Genomic DNA, 18,946 nt, shown 5'->3' on the forward strand with positions numbered 1-18,946 from the left:
TAAGTCCGGGTTATGAAGGGGAGATACATAATATATCTAATCTCTGATTTATGATTTCTTCCCAAATTGTCTCATTAAGATATTGTATTATTTAAATTCTATTATATTTATTATAATAATGGATTATTTTATGGATATTTGTGAAAATAATTATCCACTAGAAAATCTGTATTTATGTTAACGCAATGGCGTGATCTTTTAAAAAAATCGTAAGGAATCAAAAAATCTCAGATTCCCATTACTATTTTTGCTTATCGATCATCGTGTATATAACTCTTTTTATTTCAGTTACCCTAATTATCATATTATTGTTATTGTTATCGTCATCATCATTATTATTATTTTTATTATTATTATTACTATTATTATCATTATTATTATTATTATTAATATTATTATTATTATTATTATTATTATTTATTATTATTATTATTATATATTATTATATTATTATTATTATTTTTATCTATTATATTATTATTATTATTATTATATTATTATTATTATATTATATTATTATATTATTATTATATTATATTATTTATTATTATTATATTATTATTATTATTATATTATATTATTATTATTATTATTATATTATTATTATTATTATCATTATCATTATTATTATTATTATTATTATTATTATTATTATTATTATTATTATTTATTTATTATTATTATTATTATTATTATTGTTATTACTATCATTATTATTATCATATTATTATTATTATTTATTATTATTACTTTTACTATTATTACATTATATTATTATATTATTATATTATTATATTATTATTATCATCATTAATACTCTTAATATTACTATTAATATATATTGTTAATGTCATTATCAAAATTGTCAATATTTATATAAATATTATTACTATTATTAATATTATCCTTATCATTGTTATTATAATTATTATTACTTTTTTTTTCTATACATCTTCTAATTACTCTTATTATTATCATTACTATTATCATTACTATCAGTATTATTACAACTTTTTTTATTATTATCATCATTATCATGATCATTATTATTATTGATAGTACTATTATAATATCATTCTCATTGTTATTATTGTTATCATTAGTGTTAGCACTGTCATTGTTATCATTTTTGTTATTTGCATTTTCATTATCATCAGTCATGTTGCTATTATCATTATTGTTTTTACTATTACCAGTATTATTAGCTTCATTATTGTAATTATCACTTTTATTGCTACTATCATTGTTATAACTACTAGTATTATCTTTATTATCATGTTTATTATTTTTTCCATTATCATTATTATCAACCATCAAAATCATTATTAGCATTATTGTTGTTGTTGTTGCTAATATTGTTCTTGTTTATATATTTTTACTAATAGTATCATTATCATTTTTATTTTTAATATCATTATTATTAATATTAGTTATTATTACTATTATTATAATTATCATTATCATTATCACTGTTTTATTTTTATCAACATTAATATACTATTATTACTTCTAATAACGATTACCATCATTGTTATCATTATGATTATTGCTTTCATTATATCATTATCTTATAATCATGATTATCATTATCATTATTATCATTATTTTTATTAGTATTCTTTTTCTCAATATTCTTATAATCATCATCATTATTATTCCATTGTCATTGTCACCATCATTATCATTACTATATAATTTTTATTTTGCTATTATTACCATTATCATTATGAATGGTGTTCATTATGAGATATGTAAAACAAAAGAAAGAGTGAGAATGAATAACTTTACAGCTCAAGAGATGTTTATTTTTGTTAGAAAAACATACATCAGTGAGATTACAAATCACATATATATTGGAAATGAACTGAAGAACCATCTAACACCTATGACTCATCACTCATCCCACAGTTATTGCTGCTAAAGTCTATATATGTAATGTCTTGTCACTTATGAGTTCTGTGCAGCTTTGGCCTAAGATGTCACATGGATAAGGCCTATGAAGTCATGTGGAGGTGACTGAGTACAGTGTACAGAGGGGGGTATTAGAGAATGATAGGATGGGGGAACCAGACAAATTTATTAACATGATTGCTATGGTCACTCATCAGTGTGTCATTATTACTGTTACTGTTATTGCTTCCAGTGGCTGATTCTGGGATGCAACTGACAACATCAATAATTCAGACAAATGTGTAAATAGATTTATATTAAAACTGGTACCAAATTATCACCTGGCTATATATATGCATATATTTCCCTGTATAAGCATATGTGTACCTTTATTCTTTACCGAGATCACGGGGCTGAGTGTCCTACGTACTATTGATGTCATGATTACAATAAAATCTACATCAAAATGCCCCATTCTGCTCCAATATATTTGGGAAATGCATCTGACATGCTAAAAATATCTCTCACTTTTTAATCTCAATATTAAATATACTCTTTGATATCTAAATTGCAGACTTTCATTCTTACAAAAATAGTAAATGAAAAAGTCCCTTTCTATTTGTAAATTTTGATATGTAATTCACTTACCATTCATCTGAAAAAATGCTGTGATTTTTAGTTTCATAAAAATCTAAATCTATAAACTAAATATGGAATAGTAGACACAAATAATACCAAGGTATACAGTATTTCTAAAAAATTATTGACATTAATTTACAAAGCACCTTAATATAATTCTTATTTACATTATGTACACAGCAGAATGAAAACATTAGCTCTGTAAGAATTCTCTATCAGGCTTTCAATATCCGGAAAGATACAAGTCACTTGGGTGAAGAAAACATAGTCCTTCTAACATCAATTATTATCCTGTGTGTGAAGGTCATTTTGAACTTTATGTGTGGTGAAGTCACTTGAGAGATTTACAGTGTTATCTTAAACATCTTGTGTAATAAGCAAGTTGCTAATAGGGCAATATTCTGCACTCAAAATACTGCACTGCTCTTTGGAAGTTTGAGCATCTCTAGCACTGCAAGTGATTAGAACACCAATTATTTAAAGCACACAGGGGGAGGTGGTGAATTGTAGAACTGTGGTCAAGGTTATGCATAATTTTTTTCCCAATGAAATGTTCAGATATTAAGCTTGTTACAAAGACCCTCAAAGGACTTTTTTGGTAATCTTTCATAAACACAAAGAGGTAAATTTTATGAAATCCAACTTATTCTTGGTCCCTTTTTGTTAGCATAAAATTAGGAACTCTCAAAGAAAACATACAAAACAGAAGAAAATCATTCTCAAAGTAAAACAATTCATAGAATGTACTGAGTATTCATTGGTTACCTGCTGAGAGTAATACTCACTTTTCAGAGTAACACAATGAAAGTATTATTGCACAAAAATTATTTCATTTTTGCAATGTCTTTATAGAATAGAGCTGCAAGTACAATATTGGATAATCCTGTACCTTAAAAAAGTGAAATACAAACATTTTGTACATTAAATAAACTCTTGGCATATTGTTTTATGCATGTGGCATGTAGGCTGTGTGCCCTTAGAATGATTGAGAAAGCTGGCATACACTATTTTGTTTGTATATTTGTGTGTGTGTGTGTGTGTGTGTGTGTGTGTGTGTGTGTGTGTGTGTGTGTGTGTGTGTGTGTGTGTGTGTGTGTGTGTGTGTGTGTGTGTGTGTGTGTGTGTGTGTGTGTGTGTGTGTGTGTGTGTGTGTGCACTCATGTACTTGTTACAGACTCTCTCTTTTGAATTCTCTTGACTAATTAACTATTATCTACCAAACTTAGAGCATATCAGTTTTATACAGTTACCTATTTTACTGATTGTGGCATTGTGCATTAATGATTCCTTTTCATGGTAACTACATATTTGTTAGTTTTGTAGCATAAAATGTGAGAATATGTATTTAATAACAAATATGAAGTTTTTATAACCTTCCTGTAAAACAATTAGACCTGACTACACTTTTTTTTTATAGAAAATCTGGAAAAATTGTACAAATTAGTTATTATCCATAAAAGCATTACAGCCTAATACAAAAATCTGTGATAATACAAAATATTCAGAAGGAGTTTTAGCTTGAGCGGTTTGTGTTCACAAATTGATATTCAATGTATTCCTAAAATAAACAAAATTAAATAAAAAATAAAGGAGATAAACATCATTGGAGGTTAGTATGCTAGACCTTTTGCAGGCATATGACTAGAGAAAATGTAAATTGTGCATTACTGTCAAGCTAAGTCGTAATCAGCTACAGCAATGAATATGGTCATTACAAGACTATTTGTAAACAGAGGATTCACAGAGAATATAGAGTAGTCTAGTTAATAAAGTTATTATGGAGAGATGCCACTTTTCAATAAATTTAATTTTATTAATTGCATTCTTCCTTCTACCACCATAATCAAAACTGTCCATCTTCCCACTGTTCATACAATACCCAAAAGAAAATCATTTTCACACTTGTCTCACTCACTGGCATTTGGTTGCAGCACTGAATCCACAGGGGTTAGCAACTTTCTCTGGCTAACACAAAGTTTTGTTTCAGCCAACAGTTTATTGTATTGGACACTTTCATTATTCCAAGACAGGTTACCATTAGATTTACAGGATCTCTCATCACTTAATAAGATACATTACTCAACAATATCAGACTTATTTTCAATGAGTATCATATAGCACTATCTTCCTATTAAACCAGAGTAACAAAAACATTTCTTGTAATACATACATATATATAGAGTAGGAAAGTACCATCAATATTTTTAGACTCTAAAATTGCCCTTAACTTATAAGTTTATTTATAAAAACAGGAAAACCAGTATGTTATCTCCCAAACTTTCATTAATGCCTGTTTCAATATTTCTGAAAAAGGCATAGACAAATTCAGAAAATGTTAAAAGTAAGTAATGCTACTCACATTTTTGCCATATTTCTTTGCAATCTGTACAACTAAAGTATCACAGGTAATGGTGACAATAATCATTACTTTTTGGGTAAATAAATTTATAAATGGAGACCAATTCTCAAATCTAAAAGTAGTTTGTTACTTCCAAACTCTGCTTATGAACACAACTCCAATGTCCTTTTCCATTAGGTTCACTTTCATTTTCACTTACTCTCCTTTGAATCTGACTTCACCAATTCTAATTTGTCTGTGTCTCTCCGTTTCCTTTGCTTTTTATAAATGAGGTCATAGGGGTGTGGCATTGCATACCGCAACTTCTCCCAGAACTTGGGGTCACCGAACTGGAGGTAAGTTCTGGTCGAGAGGTACAGTTTCAGCTCTTCATCCAGCTCATTTTCTGGAGGAACCTGGAATTAAGATCAATTCAAATTTACTTTCATACTAGCATTTCTAACTAAAGGAAATACTATACTAGTCTATTCAATAGATATAATACATTTAGATCAAAGATAGATACCTACCTCTCCAAGTACAATAACAATAACTCTGTTGTGCCTGTCTTTCAAAGCTTGGCAGTGAGCTGTCTTGAACTCAAGATGACCCCAGACATTTTCTATGAAATTTGATGAGAGCACAACGATGGTCCTGCGACTTGCTTCCACACTCTGAGTAATCTGCTGCTGAATGTAAGCTCCAGGCAACCAGTCACGGTAGTGTAAGCATACTTTGTACTTTGGATCCCCAGACTCCAGTCCTGGCACTAATACAGTGTTCACAAATTCTTCATCCTGTGAAAAGCCAAAAATATGCAAGATTATTTATTTTGTATAATATCATTTCCTTTGAATTTGCCTAATATATCTTTTAAATTTTAAGAATATATATATTGTTAATCTTACTTTAAATTGTCTTATACTCACTAACTCAAGTCATTAAACTCTCACTCTGCTTTCCATTTATATTATGTAGTATTAAGCAGCCACATACACACAGACTATTCTGCATTTTCACATCATTAAAGTATATATCAGAGATTCAAATTTGAATAAGTCATAAGTAATTTCAATGCATGCTGCATACCCCCCCCCCCCCTTAGAACCTGTGAGGGAGTCATTCATGTTCTTGCCTAAGAATAAGTGAGAGGAAACAGAGTGCAAGGCACAGGTGGAGAAGACAATACACATATCTTTCTTTAATATTTCAAGTTAATATAAGATAACAAATAACACAAATATGGTGACAGAAAATTCGAGTACCTAGCCCCTCTGAAGGCTAACACAAAACACACCTGTGTAAAGACTATACTTAATCTTACACTTTATTCACAATGTCTAGTCTTTATTCTCAAAATATTGGCACTACTATGTCACAATCCTGGGGATTAGATACAAGGAAAATACCAAAATGATTATTCAGCTGACAAGCAAATATCCAGAGACTAATGTTAGAGGTATCTCTGCAAGGGCCACAGTTATGCAGCTGCTTACACATGAACCAGATTAACATAAAAGCCATCATTGCATTGTCCCCTCCTTCATACAGGTGAACATCCTTGCAAAGAAAGATATACTTCTCCATCACACACAAGAATCCTTGCTCTTATAATGAATCTCATATTCGTCAAACTGTCAGTCCTTCATATCCTTGACTTTTGCTGGTGAACAGATGTCACATCTACCAGGAACCTATGTGTACCACCCAGACTAAAGCACCACCAGGCGGTCAACCTCTCTGAACCTGATGCAATATGTAATCTAGATGATCAGCTGCAAAACTATGCAGGCTAATCTCAGAGATGTTGTAGCTTAGTTGAAAGGCAAACATCAAGTCTGGTCCCACTTGATGGTGCACCTCTGCCAACTACTCAGGCAGTGTCACAACATATGCAGAGCTCCCTATGGATAGCTCCACCATCAGGTGCCTTAATGGCCTCTGCATAAGTGCAGCAATGGCCACTTCACCAGCTCCATTAGACACTCCACACTGTAGGGGTGAGTGATCAAGACATTCATCTTATCTTATTACCCTTGAAACTGCCAGGCATGCAGTGACTTCAACAGACTACCTTCAGTCTTAATCCTGTGGTTGAGTCATACTGCCAGTTATCTATAAAGGCAGCTTCTCTTGCCTGGAACTATTTTCTTATCCTGGTCTCTATCAGTCCTCATAACTGAATGCAATGTCTAATGATAACAAGTGTGCTTTACTAGACAGATCAGACCAAGTGCTTCTTCACCCCAAGCCTGGGCCAACATCCCACTCCAGGCACAAATACTGCAAACATTCCCCCTCCCCTCTACATCAGTGCTTGAGGGAGCTTGTGTGTGGTTTGTCCCCATAATTGAAAATAAAAACAGAAAGGAACACAGAGTTTTGTACTTAAATAACCTTAAACATCAACAATATGCAACTGTGCATGAATGCGAATGCATTTATATCACACTGTCTTTTGCTGCATTATTATCCACAACTTCCACAATTATCAGTACTATTATGCCAGGATCCTCAGGTTCTCATACAGAGAAAACACCAGAATGAGTTTACACCTGATGGATACATATTATTTGTCAATGTTGGTCCCACCATGCCCAATATGAAGTCCAAACTGTAGCCGTTGTTATATTGCATATATTGTAAATGTGTGAATACACACATGCAGTCACTATTTTTATCATTAAAACCACTTCACTTATCATGTCTCTGCAGATATCCAGTGTGTTCTTAAACATTACTGAACCTGCACAGCTTGAATAATGGCACCAGCCTTGCCTCTGCCTCCCATAAAGAGGGAACAACTTACCTTATTGGAGTAACTGATGAAAGCATCATACTTTTTGTTGTTATCATACTCCTCGTGTGCCACAGCCCACAGGCACAACCGGTGAGTGAAGAGCCAAACTTTGATTTCTTCCTTGTACTTCCAAAAGCTAACAGTAGCTGGGAAATAGAATATTTAATGAATTAATAGATCATATTCCACTTCTCTGAAATGATTATGTGAAAGGTTTTAATATCCTGAATATTTTAATTTTAACAGGGACATTTGCCTGCATTACATCAAGAGGACCTGAAAGACATGAAGACTGATAGAATTTTCCTTATTATTAATTATGCAACATCCCTTACCTAAGACCCCAGAGAGAATCAAGAACATGCTGATCACTGTGCTGGCGATGATGACCTCTGGGGGCAAGACAATGGGGCACATGTCCCCTTCCGTCACGTCTACCAGTGTCTCGTTGATATTCATACAGCGAATGTTGTGGAAGTCCAAAACCTATGAATAAAAGTTGAGTACTTTATAGCTTCATGGAAATAAGTATGTCAAATTTCTTTAGTGTGTATCTATGGAAATACAATTGTTCATATTTTCCAGTATGTAGCAATAAGCAATGTCTTAACTGGCTCACCTTCAGTTCTTGAATTCTGAGAAAGCTCTGGAGATCGGTAAGTTTGCAGTCACAGACCCATGGATTCTCTCCAAGACTCAGAGTTATATCAGTCTTATTAAAGTAGTCTATCACTGATGGTTCTAAATATGTAAAGTTGTTCCCGCGAATATCAAGGACTCGTAAGCTGTCTGGTAGATTTGATTCATTCAAGGAGACGAGATTGTTGTTTGGAATTGTTAAGTTTACTAAGTAGCGGTATTCTGGGTCTTGTACTTGATCTAGGTTAGAAATACTGTTGTTCCTTAGGTTTAAGGTGAGGGAATAGTTGCGTAAATTTTGTTCTTCCTGACTGATGATTTTTGGTATCTTATGGAGCTTCTGATATGCACAATCGACAATGTACATATTATCATGTGGCCTTGTATAGCACTTGCACCTCTCAGGGCACTCCTGTAGTCTACAAGTAAGCACTTCTGAGCTGACTCTCATTAGCTGTTTGACTGTGGTTTCATCGTCAATGTATGAGCATGTCAATACTTCAGGCTTTTTCACTACAAGTCGGGGTACTTCTCCATCTAAATGTTTTCCTTGCAATATTCTCAAAAACCAGTATAGATTGCAGTCACATACAAGTGGGTTGCCTGCCATGAAAAGATCAATTACCTTATAAGCTGCGATATTTTGTATGTGTTGTAAATCAATGGTTCTGATTTTGTTGTTTTCGAGGTGAAGAACTACTTCATCAGATTTAAAGATAAGACCACTGGCATCCACGAACTCAATATCATTATGAGTCAAGCTCAGTATTGTGAGGTTCGCAAAGTTACTACTAAATGCTTGGGGAACAGCTGTAATTCTGTTATTTCCAAGATAAATTTTCTCTAAGTTGACTTGACTCAAGAGGGGGAAGTTCTCTTCAACTGAAATTTCTTGTCCGTTTGCAAATGAGGAGAATGAGATATTATTGCTTTCCAAGTCCAGTTCCCTAAGAGCCGTGACTGGAGCTGGAAACCAGGAGCTTTGCAGGGTACTAAATTTGTTGTGGCTCATGTAAATTTGCTGGAGTCCCTCACAGTTCTTGAAAATTCCCTCAGGTAATTCTGCAAGGCTGTTATTCTTCAAGATTAGTATGTCCATTATTCGCTGATTGTCCAAGAATCCTGATGGAAGTTCTTCGATGATATTTGACTGTAAATCCAGAACCTCTAACTTAGATAAGTCTGACAGGAGGCGTGATGGGAGGGTCTTCAGTGCATTTCTTTTCATCTTTAACTTTCCCAAGTTGTTTAATCCTTTAAACAGATCTTCTGGGATACTGGATATCATGTTGTTGTTGAGCTCTATGCTGTAGAGTTTCTTCCTTTCTCTAAACAGTTCTGAATGCACGGACGTTATTCTGTTATTACTCATATGAGCATATTCTAACTTGGTGCAATTCCTAAACATGTGTTCAGGTAGGTTTTCGATCCTGTTATTATCCAAAAGGATCTTGACTACATTTGGAATACTTGCAAATACATCAGGATCCAAAGTCGATATTTTGTTAAAGCTTAATTCCAGGGACCATAAGGACGGTAGATTTTGGAAAAGTTTGGGGCTAATTTGTTCAATATTGTTCTTCCACAGACTGATGTTGGTGAGCTTATTCAGATTTTTGAACAGTCTTTCTGGCAAGTGAGTGAATCCGTTTTCGAAAAGGTGGAGAGTTTTGAGTTGGGTCGTATTCTGGAAAAGTGTTTCTGAGACAGTGGAAATATTGTTGAATGAGAGCTGAAAATAAGTAAGTTTGGGCGTGTATTTCAGGATATCCGGCGGCAGAGACTGAAAGTTGTTGCCTCGAAGCTTCAGACTGGTCAGGTTGCTCAGCCCTTGGAAGTGCCACTCCTCCAGATCCTCGCCGGGCTGGCCAGTGAACACAGACATAAAGGTGAAGGTAAGAACATTCTCGGGTTCGATTCCGCTGCTCCGGAACACCTCGGCGAACGTCACGTTGGGCTTCGGGCACCGCTCGAAGATCACGTATTTCACATTCGGGAAACTGCAATCATCGATCAGAGAAAGGTTCACCGATTTGGCTCTGTGCAGGCACTTCAAGTGGAACACGCTCTCGCTCGTCCCGTTGTAGTCCGCAATAGTGACCTCGAAGCGCTCTTGGCTCATGACGCCCGGGCAGATGAGCAGATTCTGTCCTCGCACACACTTGCCACACGGGCTGAAGCCATGGACTTCCGCCACCATGGAAGAAACCACCAGGAGGCAAGGGAGAAGGATCCATAGAGGCTTCATATTTGCTTCTGCTTCAGTTCCTCTTTGATGTCAGGCGGGGCCGATGTGTCATGGCAGTGGGAGCTTTCTGCAGAGAGAATAGATGTGGGTTAGTAATGAAAATGAGCTCGCATACTTAAATAGGTTCCATGAAACAATCATGCTAAAGGTTTAGCAAAAGACTATATATGATTTTTTTTTCAGTATCACTTAAAAAACATGATATTTCTGGAGAGAGAATATTCCAAAATAATTTCAAACGTTAAATCTATTGCAATACATTTTTTTAAAAATCAGCAATGGCAATCTCGGCGCACAATCCCATAAACTTATACTTCGCCAGATGCTTGACGCGACCTCGACAAACTCTCACTTGGGTTTCCCACTCTATCTCCGGACAACATGACCTGGTATTCCTTCTAACCGCTGGTCATGAACTGTCTCCAAACATATGTACGCACGAACGCGCGCACATACACACATCCATACGCACGCACGTACACACCATGACAAGGGATAACTACTTACGTAATAATCCATCACTACATTTCCAGAGGAATTAAAATCACGAAGCGATAATAAAAAGGGACCACTTCATAAACCATCGTTTTAACTGTTACCAACTTAACAAGGAACAAAAACATTCATTGAGACAATGAACTACGAGCATGGTTTTCCCACTGGGCATGCTCAGCCTGTCTCTCTCTCTCTCTCTCTCTCTCTCTCTCTCTCTATATATATATATATATATGTGTGTGTGTGTGTGTGTGTGTGTGTGTGTGTGTGTGTGTGTGTGTGTGTGTGTGTGTGTGTGTGTGTGTGTGTGTGTGTGTGTGCGCGCGCGTGCGTGCGTGCGTGCGTGCGTGCGTGCGTGCGTGCGTGCGTGCGTGTGTGTGTGTGTGTGTGTGTGTGTGTGTGTGTGTGTGAGACAGAGAGAAAGGGGGGGGGGAGGCATACATACTTTGTTACATATTTTCATAATTCATGTACGGAAAATATATAACAAGCAAAAACTGCTTAAAAATAACAGAAAAAAAACGACCAAAGTAAATCACTACATGTATTTTATCCGTTATACTCCGCCAAAGGGCATTGCCGCAATAACTTGAAAATTGCTCTTATAAGTGTGTGAATTACGTTGCAATTTCCTCTGCTCTGTATATGGCATTACACCAATGCCTGAAACCACAAATCAGAGTTAATGTCTGCTGCACAGACACGAACGCGCAAGAAAATGGAAATATTGGAGAACAGGCGATAGAAGAAAAGGACGATGAATATATCAGACGTGCAGACAGTTTGTGCCGGATTTTCGCAAGTAGCCATGTACCCGGATCTCTAAAGAAGGCGAAAAACAAGTCTATGAGATGAAGGTCCGGAACCAGACAAAACATTTGCCCATAGAGGGAAAGGGTGGCCGAGCGTGCCACTTCTGCGCGTCATCGCACGCTCATTCTAACGACATGTTAATCCGCCTTCGCTTCGAACCTTCGATTCCAGTTTTAATGCAGCTTTATGCAAAATCAGAACACAGCAGAATAAACGTTGTTTAGAAGCTGTAACGCGGGAGAAGATACTACTTTTATAACCTCCAGGGAAGGACATAGCGCCACCTGCAGAGAAGGAAGTACCCGGGAAAACCCAGCTCCCGTGCCCTCCGTTTACATATGACGGGGAACACTGGACAAGTTTTTACGGAAGGGGAGAGAATACGAATACAAAGTCATTTTAGCTCGATTCGGAGAGCAAGGTTAAATCAACCATGATTCTTCGGATGTTGTATTGTTTCATAGGTTCGTTATCTTCGTCAATCCTGATATTCTTTTCTTCGTGGTAAGCATTAATCAGCAGCCTGGTATATAAACTATAACATGATACCTACGTTCTACATTAAATAAATAATAATCTCGCTAGGGCGTCAGATATTTCAAAATGAAATAAACTTTTGGAAATATCAAATAGGGGACTTTAATGCACCTGCGACTGTTTTTGGTTTTAGTAAGAGTCTGATGCTCCAGTGTTTTTATCCATAATGCGATGCGTGCTTCCGACTTCACGAGAAATTAAACAAGAATATTCGTTGCCATTTATACATACACGGCACGACATTCTTTTTGTGGCTTATCATTGTGATAAAGAAGCTTATCGTCACACTGAGTTAGTTTTGGTTACCGTGAAGTACATAGGCTGAGGCACACACTCACTCTCACTCTCCCTCTCTCTATCTATATCTATATCTCTCTCTCTATCTATCTATATATATATATCCTCTCTCTCTCCCCCTCTCTCCTCTCTCTCTCTCTTCCCTCTCCCTCCCTCTCCCCCTCTCTCTACTCCCTCCCCCCTCCTCCCCCCTCTCTCTCTCATTCTCTTCCTCCCTAACTCCCTTTCTCCCTCACTCACTCCCCTTCCTTCCTTTCCTCACTATCTTCCTCCATCCCTCCCTCCCTCCCTCTCATTTCCTTCCTTCCTCCCTCCCTCTCTCTCTCTCTCTCTCTCTCTCTCTCTCTCTCTCTCTCTCTCTCTCTCTCTCTCTCTCTCTCTCTCTCTCTCTCTCTCTCTCTCATTCCCTTCCTCTCTCCCTCCCTCCCTTCTTCCCTTCGCCCCTCCCTCACTCACTCTCAGAGACAGAGAGAGAAAGACTAGATGTGAAATAATAACAGAATAAACATTAACAACGAAAATTAAAAAAAAACAACAACAACAACAATACGGGTCATATTTGATGTTTTATCGACTTTCTTATCTGTGACGTCACGATCCCTAATCATTACGTCACTCTTACGTCATCAGGTCGCCGTTCCTTCCCTTCTCGACGCAGAAGTCTCTCCTCTGTCAGCCTCGGCGTCCAGTCATAACAACATAGGATAACACAAGCGCAAGTGTACACAACATGTACGTACGAACATACAGGTGACCTTCATGTGTCAGTGAGTCTGTGAGAACGTTAATACTAGTCTTCGCACGACGTCACGCCTCATAAACGTGTGTGTGTGTGTGTGTGTGTGTGTGTGTGTGTGTGTGTGTGTGTGATGTGTGTGTGTGTGTGTGTGTGTTGTGTGTGTGTGTGTGTGTGTGTGTGTGGTGCGTGCGGTGCGTGTGCTGTGTGGTAACACAAGCAGTGTACGACGTACACGACAAGTGATCATGTAGTGAGTGGAGAACGAAAGCATGACGACGCACGCATAAACGAGGAGGGAGAGAGAGATAGGAAGAGAGATAGAGAATAGAAGTATGAGATAGAGAGAGAGGGGAGAGAGAGAGAGAGAGAAGGAGAGAAGAGAGAGAGAAGAGAGAGAAGAGAGAGAGAGAGAGAGAGAGAGGAGGAGAGAGAGAAGAGAGGAGGGAGAGAGGAGAAAAGAGAGAAGAAGAGAGAGAGAGAGAGAGAGAGAGAGAGAGAGAGGAGAGAGAGCAGAGAGAGAGAGAGAAGAGGAGCGAGAGAGAGAGAGAGAGGCGAGAGAGAGAGAGAAGAGAGGAGCGAGAGAGAGAGAGAGGAGCGAGAAGAGAGAGAGAGAGAGAGAGAGAGAGAGAGGGAAGCGCAAAAAAGGGGAGAAATAAAAGAAAACAGAAAAATAAATGTTAAATGAAATCAGAAAAATAAATGTTAAAAGAAAACAGTAGAACGTTCAGAGAAATGAGTAAGATAGAAATAATGGAAGTAAACTTACACTGTAATTAGTTAATCTCTCGTGCGTTACGACAGGCTGATGACTTATTCCACCACAGAACACTCCGTCACACCCCCGATCCTGGCGACCCTAACTTGCGCGTCACATCCGTAAAAGCCCCGCGGCGTCACGCTCCGTGGTTTTAACTAAACATAAAACTTCAATCTGTTTCATATTTCCCACTGCGAACCCGATAATTTCCGAAAATTTGCGGAGGACGGAATAGTGGAGAGAGAGAATATGAAAGGAGCGATGTGATTGGTCGGCTGGATACTCAGGCTGGCCGTTTCGACCAATTACGTGATCACTTGCATCGACCCCTGGCTATCCTCTCCCGCAGCGCCAAGGAAGCAACTCCGCATCGCGTCCCGATAACTCCCCGATGTCAGTGGGGGACTGTATGACATATTTCTGTGACTTGATTGTGTGTACATGTCTGACATTTTGCTGTTTTGACTTTTGATGTATAAATTGCGGCTCCCTAAGCTAAAGCACACTTACATGTGCAGTGCGTGCGCGCGTGCGTACATGCAGGCGTGCATGTGCGCGCGCGCGGGCGTGTGCATCTGGGTGTTCATTCATGGGCGTGACCGTGCGCAACAAGTGTCATTACGAGTCCCGTTCAGCATTCGTTCTATAACCTTCTAACAACGACTCACCTAAAGAACTCCGGAATTTCTCTCTCGCTGGCGGCTCTCGCGCCCAAGAAATGTAAACACACTTATCTCGGTGTCAACAAACGGTGCCTTTGTCGTTTCTCCGCTGCGTAAGTTCATGACTATCTACAATCATTATGGCCCTGATTAAATTGGTATTACATGATTTGACGGAGAAAAAAAAGTACTCAGCATGTTAGAAGTATGTGGGTTATAGGTTTCTTAGAATTCCTTTAAATAAACAGTTCGAGAAACTCAAGGCCGAATAAGAAAGTTGTTTATTATCCCGAGCAAAAATTTTGTGTGTTATCTTTAGCGCATGGATGGAAATCTGGTGATAGGTGAGAAGTAGAAATTGTTCTTCTTATTTGTTGATTTTCATCGATAAGTAAATTCCAATCGACTTACATTGCGTCTTCAAAAAGGATTACTGACAATTTAATCGGCGATATCCACGAGTCTTATCGAAAATGCATCTGGCTAGGACTGGCCTTCGGGAGCTCGCATACGCCACTAATCCAACGCACACGGCAGTTCCACCCCACCCAGAGCTACTCCCGTCCCTCCCCCCTCCCCTTTTCCCTCCTAGTCAGACCACTCCTGAATCCCAACCTGCCTTACCCCTGGTCACTCCGCAACCTTTTTTACGAATATCATTTCTTCACACCGCCTTTCCTAGTTGCCTTGTTCTCCATCCCCGTGTCGTTATCGAAAGCGCAAGCATGTATCGGACTCCCCTCCTTCCCCTTATCGTTTCATTCCAACCTGTCATACCATCTCCTGTATTCTTTATCTTTCGCGCAAGCACTTTCTATGCCTCTGTCTCTACCGAACAGAGCAAACGTTGGGTTCTAAGAACTGGTCAGGGCTGGTAAGGAGAAGGGGAAGGAGGGGGGGTAGGACTGGGTCTTCTAAGAACCGCCTTGTCTGTCACTATGAGCGGAAGGGAATAATGCGAGTGCTACGAGAAACATGATATATAGAGAGAAACAGAAGGAACAGAGGGGAGAGTTTCGGAGAGTGAAAGTGTGAGATTTAGAGTCTGGTGAGAGAGAGAGAGAGAGAGAGAGAGAGAGAGAGAGAGAGAGAGAGAGAGAGAGAGAGAGAGAGAGAGAGAGAGAGAGAGAGAGAGAGAGAGGGAGGGAGGAAAAGATGATGAAAAATATGAGGGATGAATGGAATCAGACAGACTGAGACAGGGAGGACAAGAAAGAGCAACGCACAGAATCAACCAAAACACAAGCAGGTAATCATGCGGGAGAAGGGGTCTGCGCATGTAGAAGGGAAAGGAGTGAAAGTGTTTCTCCGAGCCGCACCAGCCGTGTTACGTCACGTTTGTGTGTGTACAGGATGTGATCCCAAGACGGATAGGACGACCGGCGTGAAATGAATATCAATCTTCTCTTGATTAAATTGTCTCATCACTGGAACGGCGACGAAAAGCGCATACGTTTGGTTCGGAGAGACATTTTGCGGGATGACTAAAAAAATACATTGAATGTTGTTTCATGTTTTACAGTGTACGGCGAATGCAACTCGGTTCTCAGTAAATTATTTCATCATGAAAGTATATTTGGAAGACAAGTCATGCAAAAGGTACATTTGGTTTGGGAGTTATGTCACTTTTTCTGTTTTAAAACGTTTTTTTTACGTTTTAAAAGCGATTTCTGTTCAAGCACGTTACAAAGTTCATACATTACTTCAAGTAGCAGGAAGTAAGCGCCCGGCCCTGAACTGCAGCCCAGTCCTCACACCACAATATTTTACACGCGCCATGAGTGATTGTAGCAGTTAACTTCGTAAACCACTCGAACTGCAGCCAAATTAGAACATCTACGTATTGCATTATATGCAATATACGTTTTACCACTAATGGTGTATGAGCGCGTGAAAGAAAGAAAGAAAGAAAGGAAGAGAGAGAGAGAGAGAGAGAGAGAGAGAGAGAGAGAGAGAGAGAGAGAGAGAGAGAGAGAGAGAGAGAGAGAGAGGGCACCATCCATCTGCACATCTACATAATTACCGAAACCTTGCTGGCCTCTCCCTCTCTCCTAGCACCACGTCTTCATGAAACCCAATTGGTCATGACGCATCACGACAGCGTCTTGTCCCTCAGCCCCATGGCTCCACATCGCCTAAAATTCCTCACGCACTTCAGGAACCTTATTTCCTCTGCGTCACAATTCCCCATAGCATACCGTGGCATATCTATATCGCGAGAAAAAAGTCAGCACATGCATATATCGTCATGACCCAAGTCTTTCATGTGTCGGAAATGAAGGCCACTATCCTCTACACTGCTACATCGCTAACACCATCGGCGTCACACGTTATCCAAACCACTTCATCCCCCGTCACGTTATAACCGTCACCACGTCACACCGCACTGACATTTAACCTTGTAACCTTTGCCAACAACAAAGACATCAGAATGCCATTTCCGGTCAGTGTGGTTCAGAACGGGTGCTTTGTTTTTGTTGTTTAGCATGGTAGCATCTGAGCACGGATGTCTAAGCGTATGTGTGTTGTTTATGCACTCTCGTCAGGGCTGCCTGTCTTTATTTACATTTGTTTATACCTTCTTTGGCATGTTTATATTTGTTTGGAAGGGTGGTCGCGTATAGGTCAGTGGATTTTAATTGCTAGGAATTAATCGTACCGATACTTTTCTTCTCTCTCCTTTCCTTTCTGCCATGGCATCCTCTCCTTTTTCAGTCATATTCTCCTTCCTTTTTCTGTTGCCATTTCTTCCACTTTTGTTATGTTATCCCTTCTTTTTTCTCAAATGGTTTCCCTCGCTTCTCTGTCTTCCTCCCTTTTCTGTCATGTTCTCCCTCTTTTGCAATATGCACCCTCCCTTCTATGTCATATTCTCACTCTCTTTTCTGTCATATTCTTCCTTTCTTTTCTGTCATATTCTTCCCTTCTTTTCTGTTCTATTCACCCTTCCTTTTCTGTCATATTCTTCCCTTCTTTTCTGTTCTATTCACCCTTCCTTTTCTGTCATATTCAACCTCCCTCTTCTGTCATATATTCCACCTCTTTTCTCTTATGCCTTTAATCACTCGTTATTATGTTTTACTTCGTTAACGCCTTACAGCACACACCAAGCTTGTAAATATCAATGCCGTACACAAATCGACAAAGACTGCCAGCAAGTAATAAAGAGATGAACGAGAACGCGAAGGAAAAACAGTTATAAAGAGAGAGGGAAGAGAGGGAGGGAGGGAGGGAGGGAGAGAGAGAGAGAGAGAGAGAGAGAGAGAGAGAGAGAGAGAGAGAGAGAGAGAGAGAGAGAGAGAGAGAGAGAGAGAGAGAGAGAGATCCTTAAAACGCTCAAGAGCTTTCAAGAACGATTTCATGACAACTACTCCACACGCATCGCAGCACTTGCCAGGTGTTGAAAGTTAATAGTGAAACGTCAATATTTATTTGACTAAAGAACGACTTTATTCATGTTTCTGTGCAGGGATTGTGGGCGAGCATAAATATGCAAATGTAAGATTTCCGTAAACTCAGTATATACGCAAATGTATCTTGTATCTGTCTATTCATCTGATAACCTTATCTCTGAAACTAAAGATTTCAAAATTTCATATATGTCTATATAACCTAAAAAGAGTTGCACTTCTCTCTGGTATGAAAAAGCTTTCGACAAACTCCAGTTTCAGCAAAATTTGCAAAAATCACCACAAGATGTCAGCTACAACGTGAGCCTCTCGTGATAACGCAGGATAACCAGGTCTATATATAAATACTTAATTACACAGACCTTGCAGCATAATATCGGCTTCGGCTGACACACAGTACAGGATGTGACCTCCGCGCCATAAACCTGGGCGTGACCTCAGAAAGGAGTCGCCACACCACGAAGACTTCCCGCAGATCCTACGATGACCTTGGCCGCACCTCCTTTGTAGTGAGGAAAGCGAAGGAGCGATGCAGGAAGGAGTGGAACATACGCTGAATTGAGGGAACGAATTCCAGGAGGAAAGGTAAGCGAGGATCAGGGAGCTACGAAAGTGAGGAATGAAGAGAAAGGATTTCAGAAGAGAAATGGTGAAGGAGGAATGAGAAGTGGGAGAAGTTGGG

General features: G+C 38.5%; 1 protein-coding gene across 1 annotated transcript in view; it reads right to left on the bottom strand.

The window, feature by feature from the left end:
• Positions 1-1,787: 1,787 nt before the first annotated feature.
• Positions 1,788-18,946, bottom strand: part of LOC119582828 (protein toll-like) — a 26,894-nt gene continuing 9,735 nt past the window's right edge. Inside the window, 7 exon segments of the mRNA XM_037931293.1 lie at positions 1,788-5,283; positions 5,398-5,664; positions 7,677-7,813; positions 8,003-8,153; positions 8,287-9,932; positions 9,935-10,050; positions 10,052-10,621. Coding sequence (XP_037787221.1) covers positions 5,080-5,283; positions 5,398-5,664; positions 7,677-7,813; positions 8,003-8,153; positions 8,287-9,932; positions 9,935-10,050; positions 10,052-10,554 — 3,024 coding nt within the window. The 5' untranslated portion in view covers positions 10,555-10,621 and the 3' untranslated portion in view covers positions 1,788-5,079.

This window comes from Penaeus monodon, chromosome 16 (genome assembly GCF_015228065.2).
Source record: "Penaeus monodon isolate SGIC_2016 chromosome 16, NSTDA_Pmon_1, whole genome shotgun sequence".
In the NCBI taxonomy this organism is placed as follows: Eukaryota; Metazoa; Arthropoda; class Malacostraca; order Decapoda; family Penaeidae; genus Penaeus; species Penaeus monodon.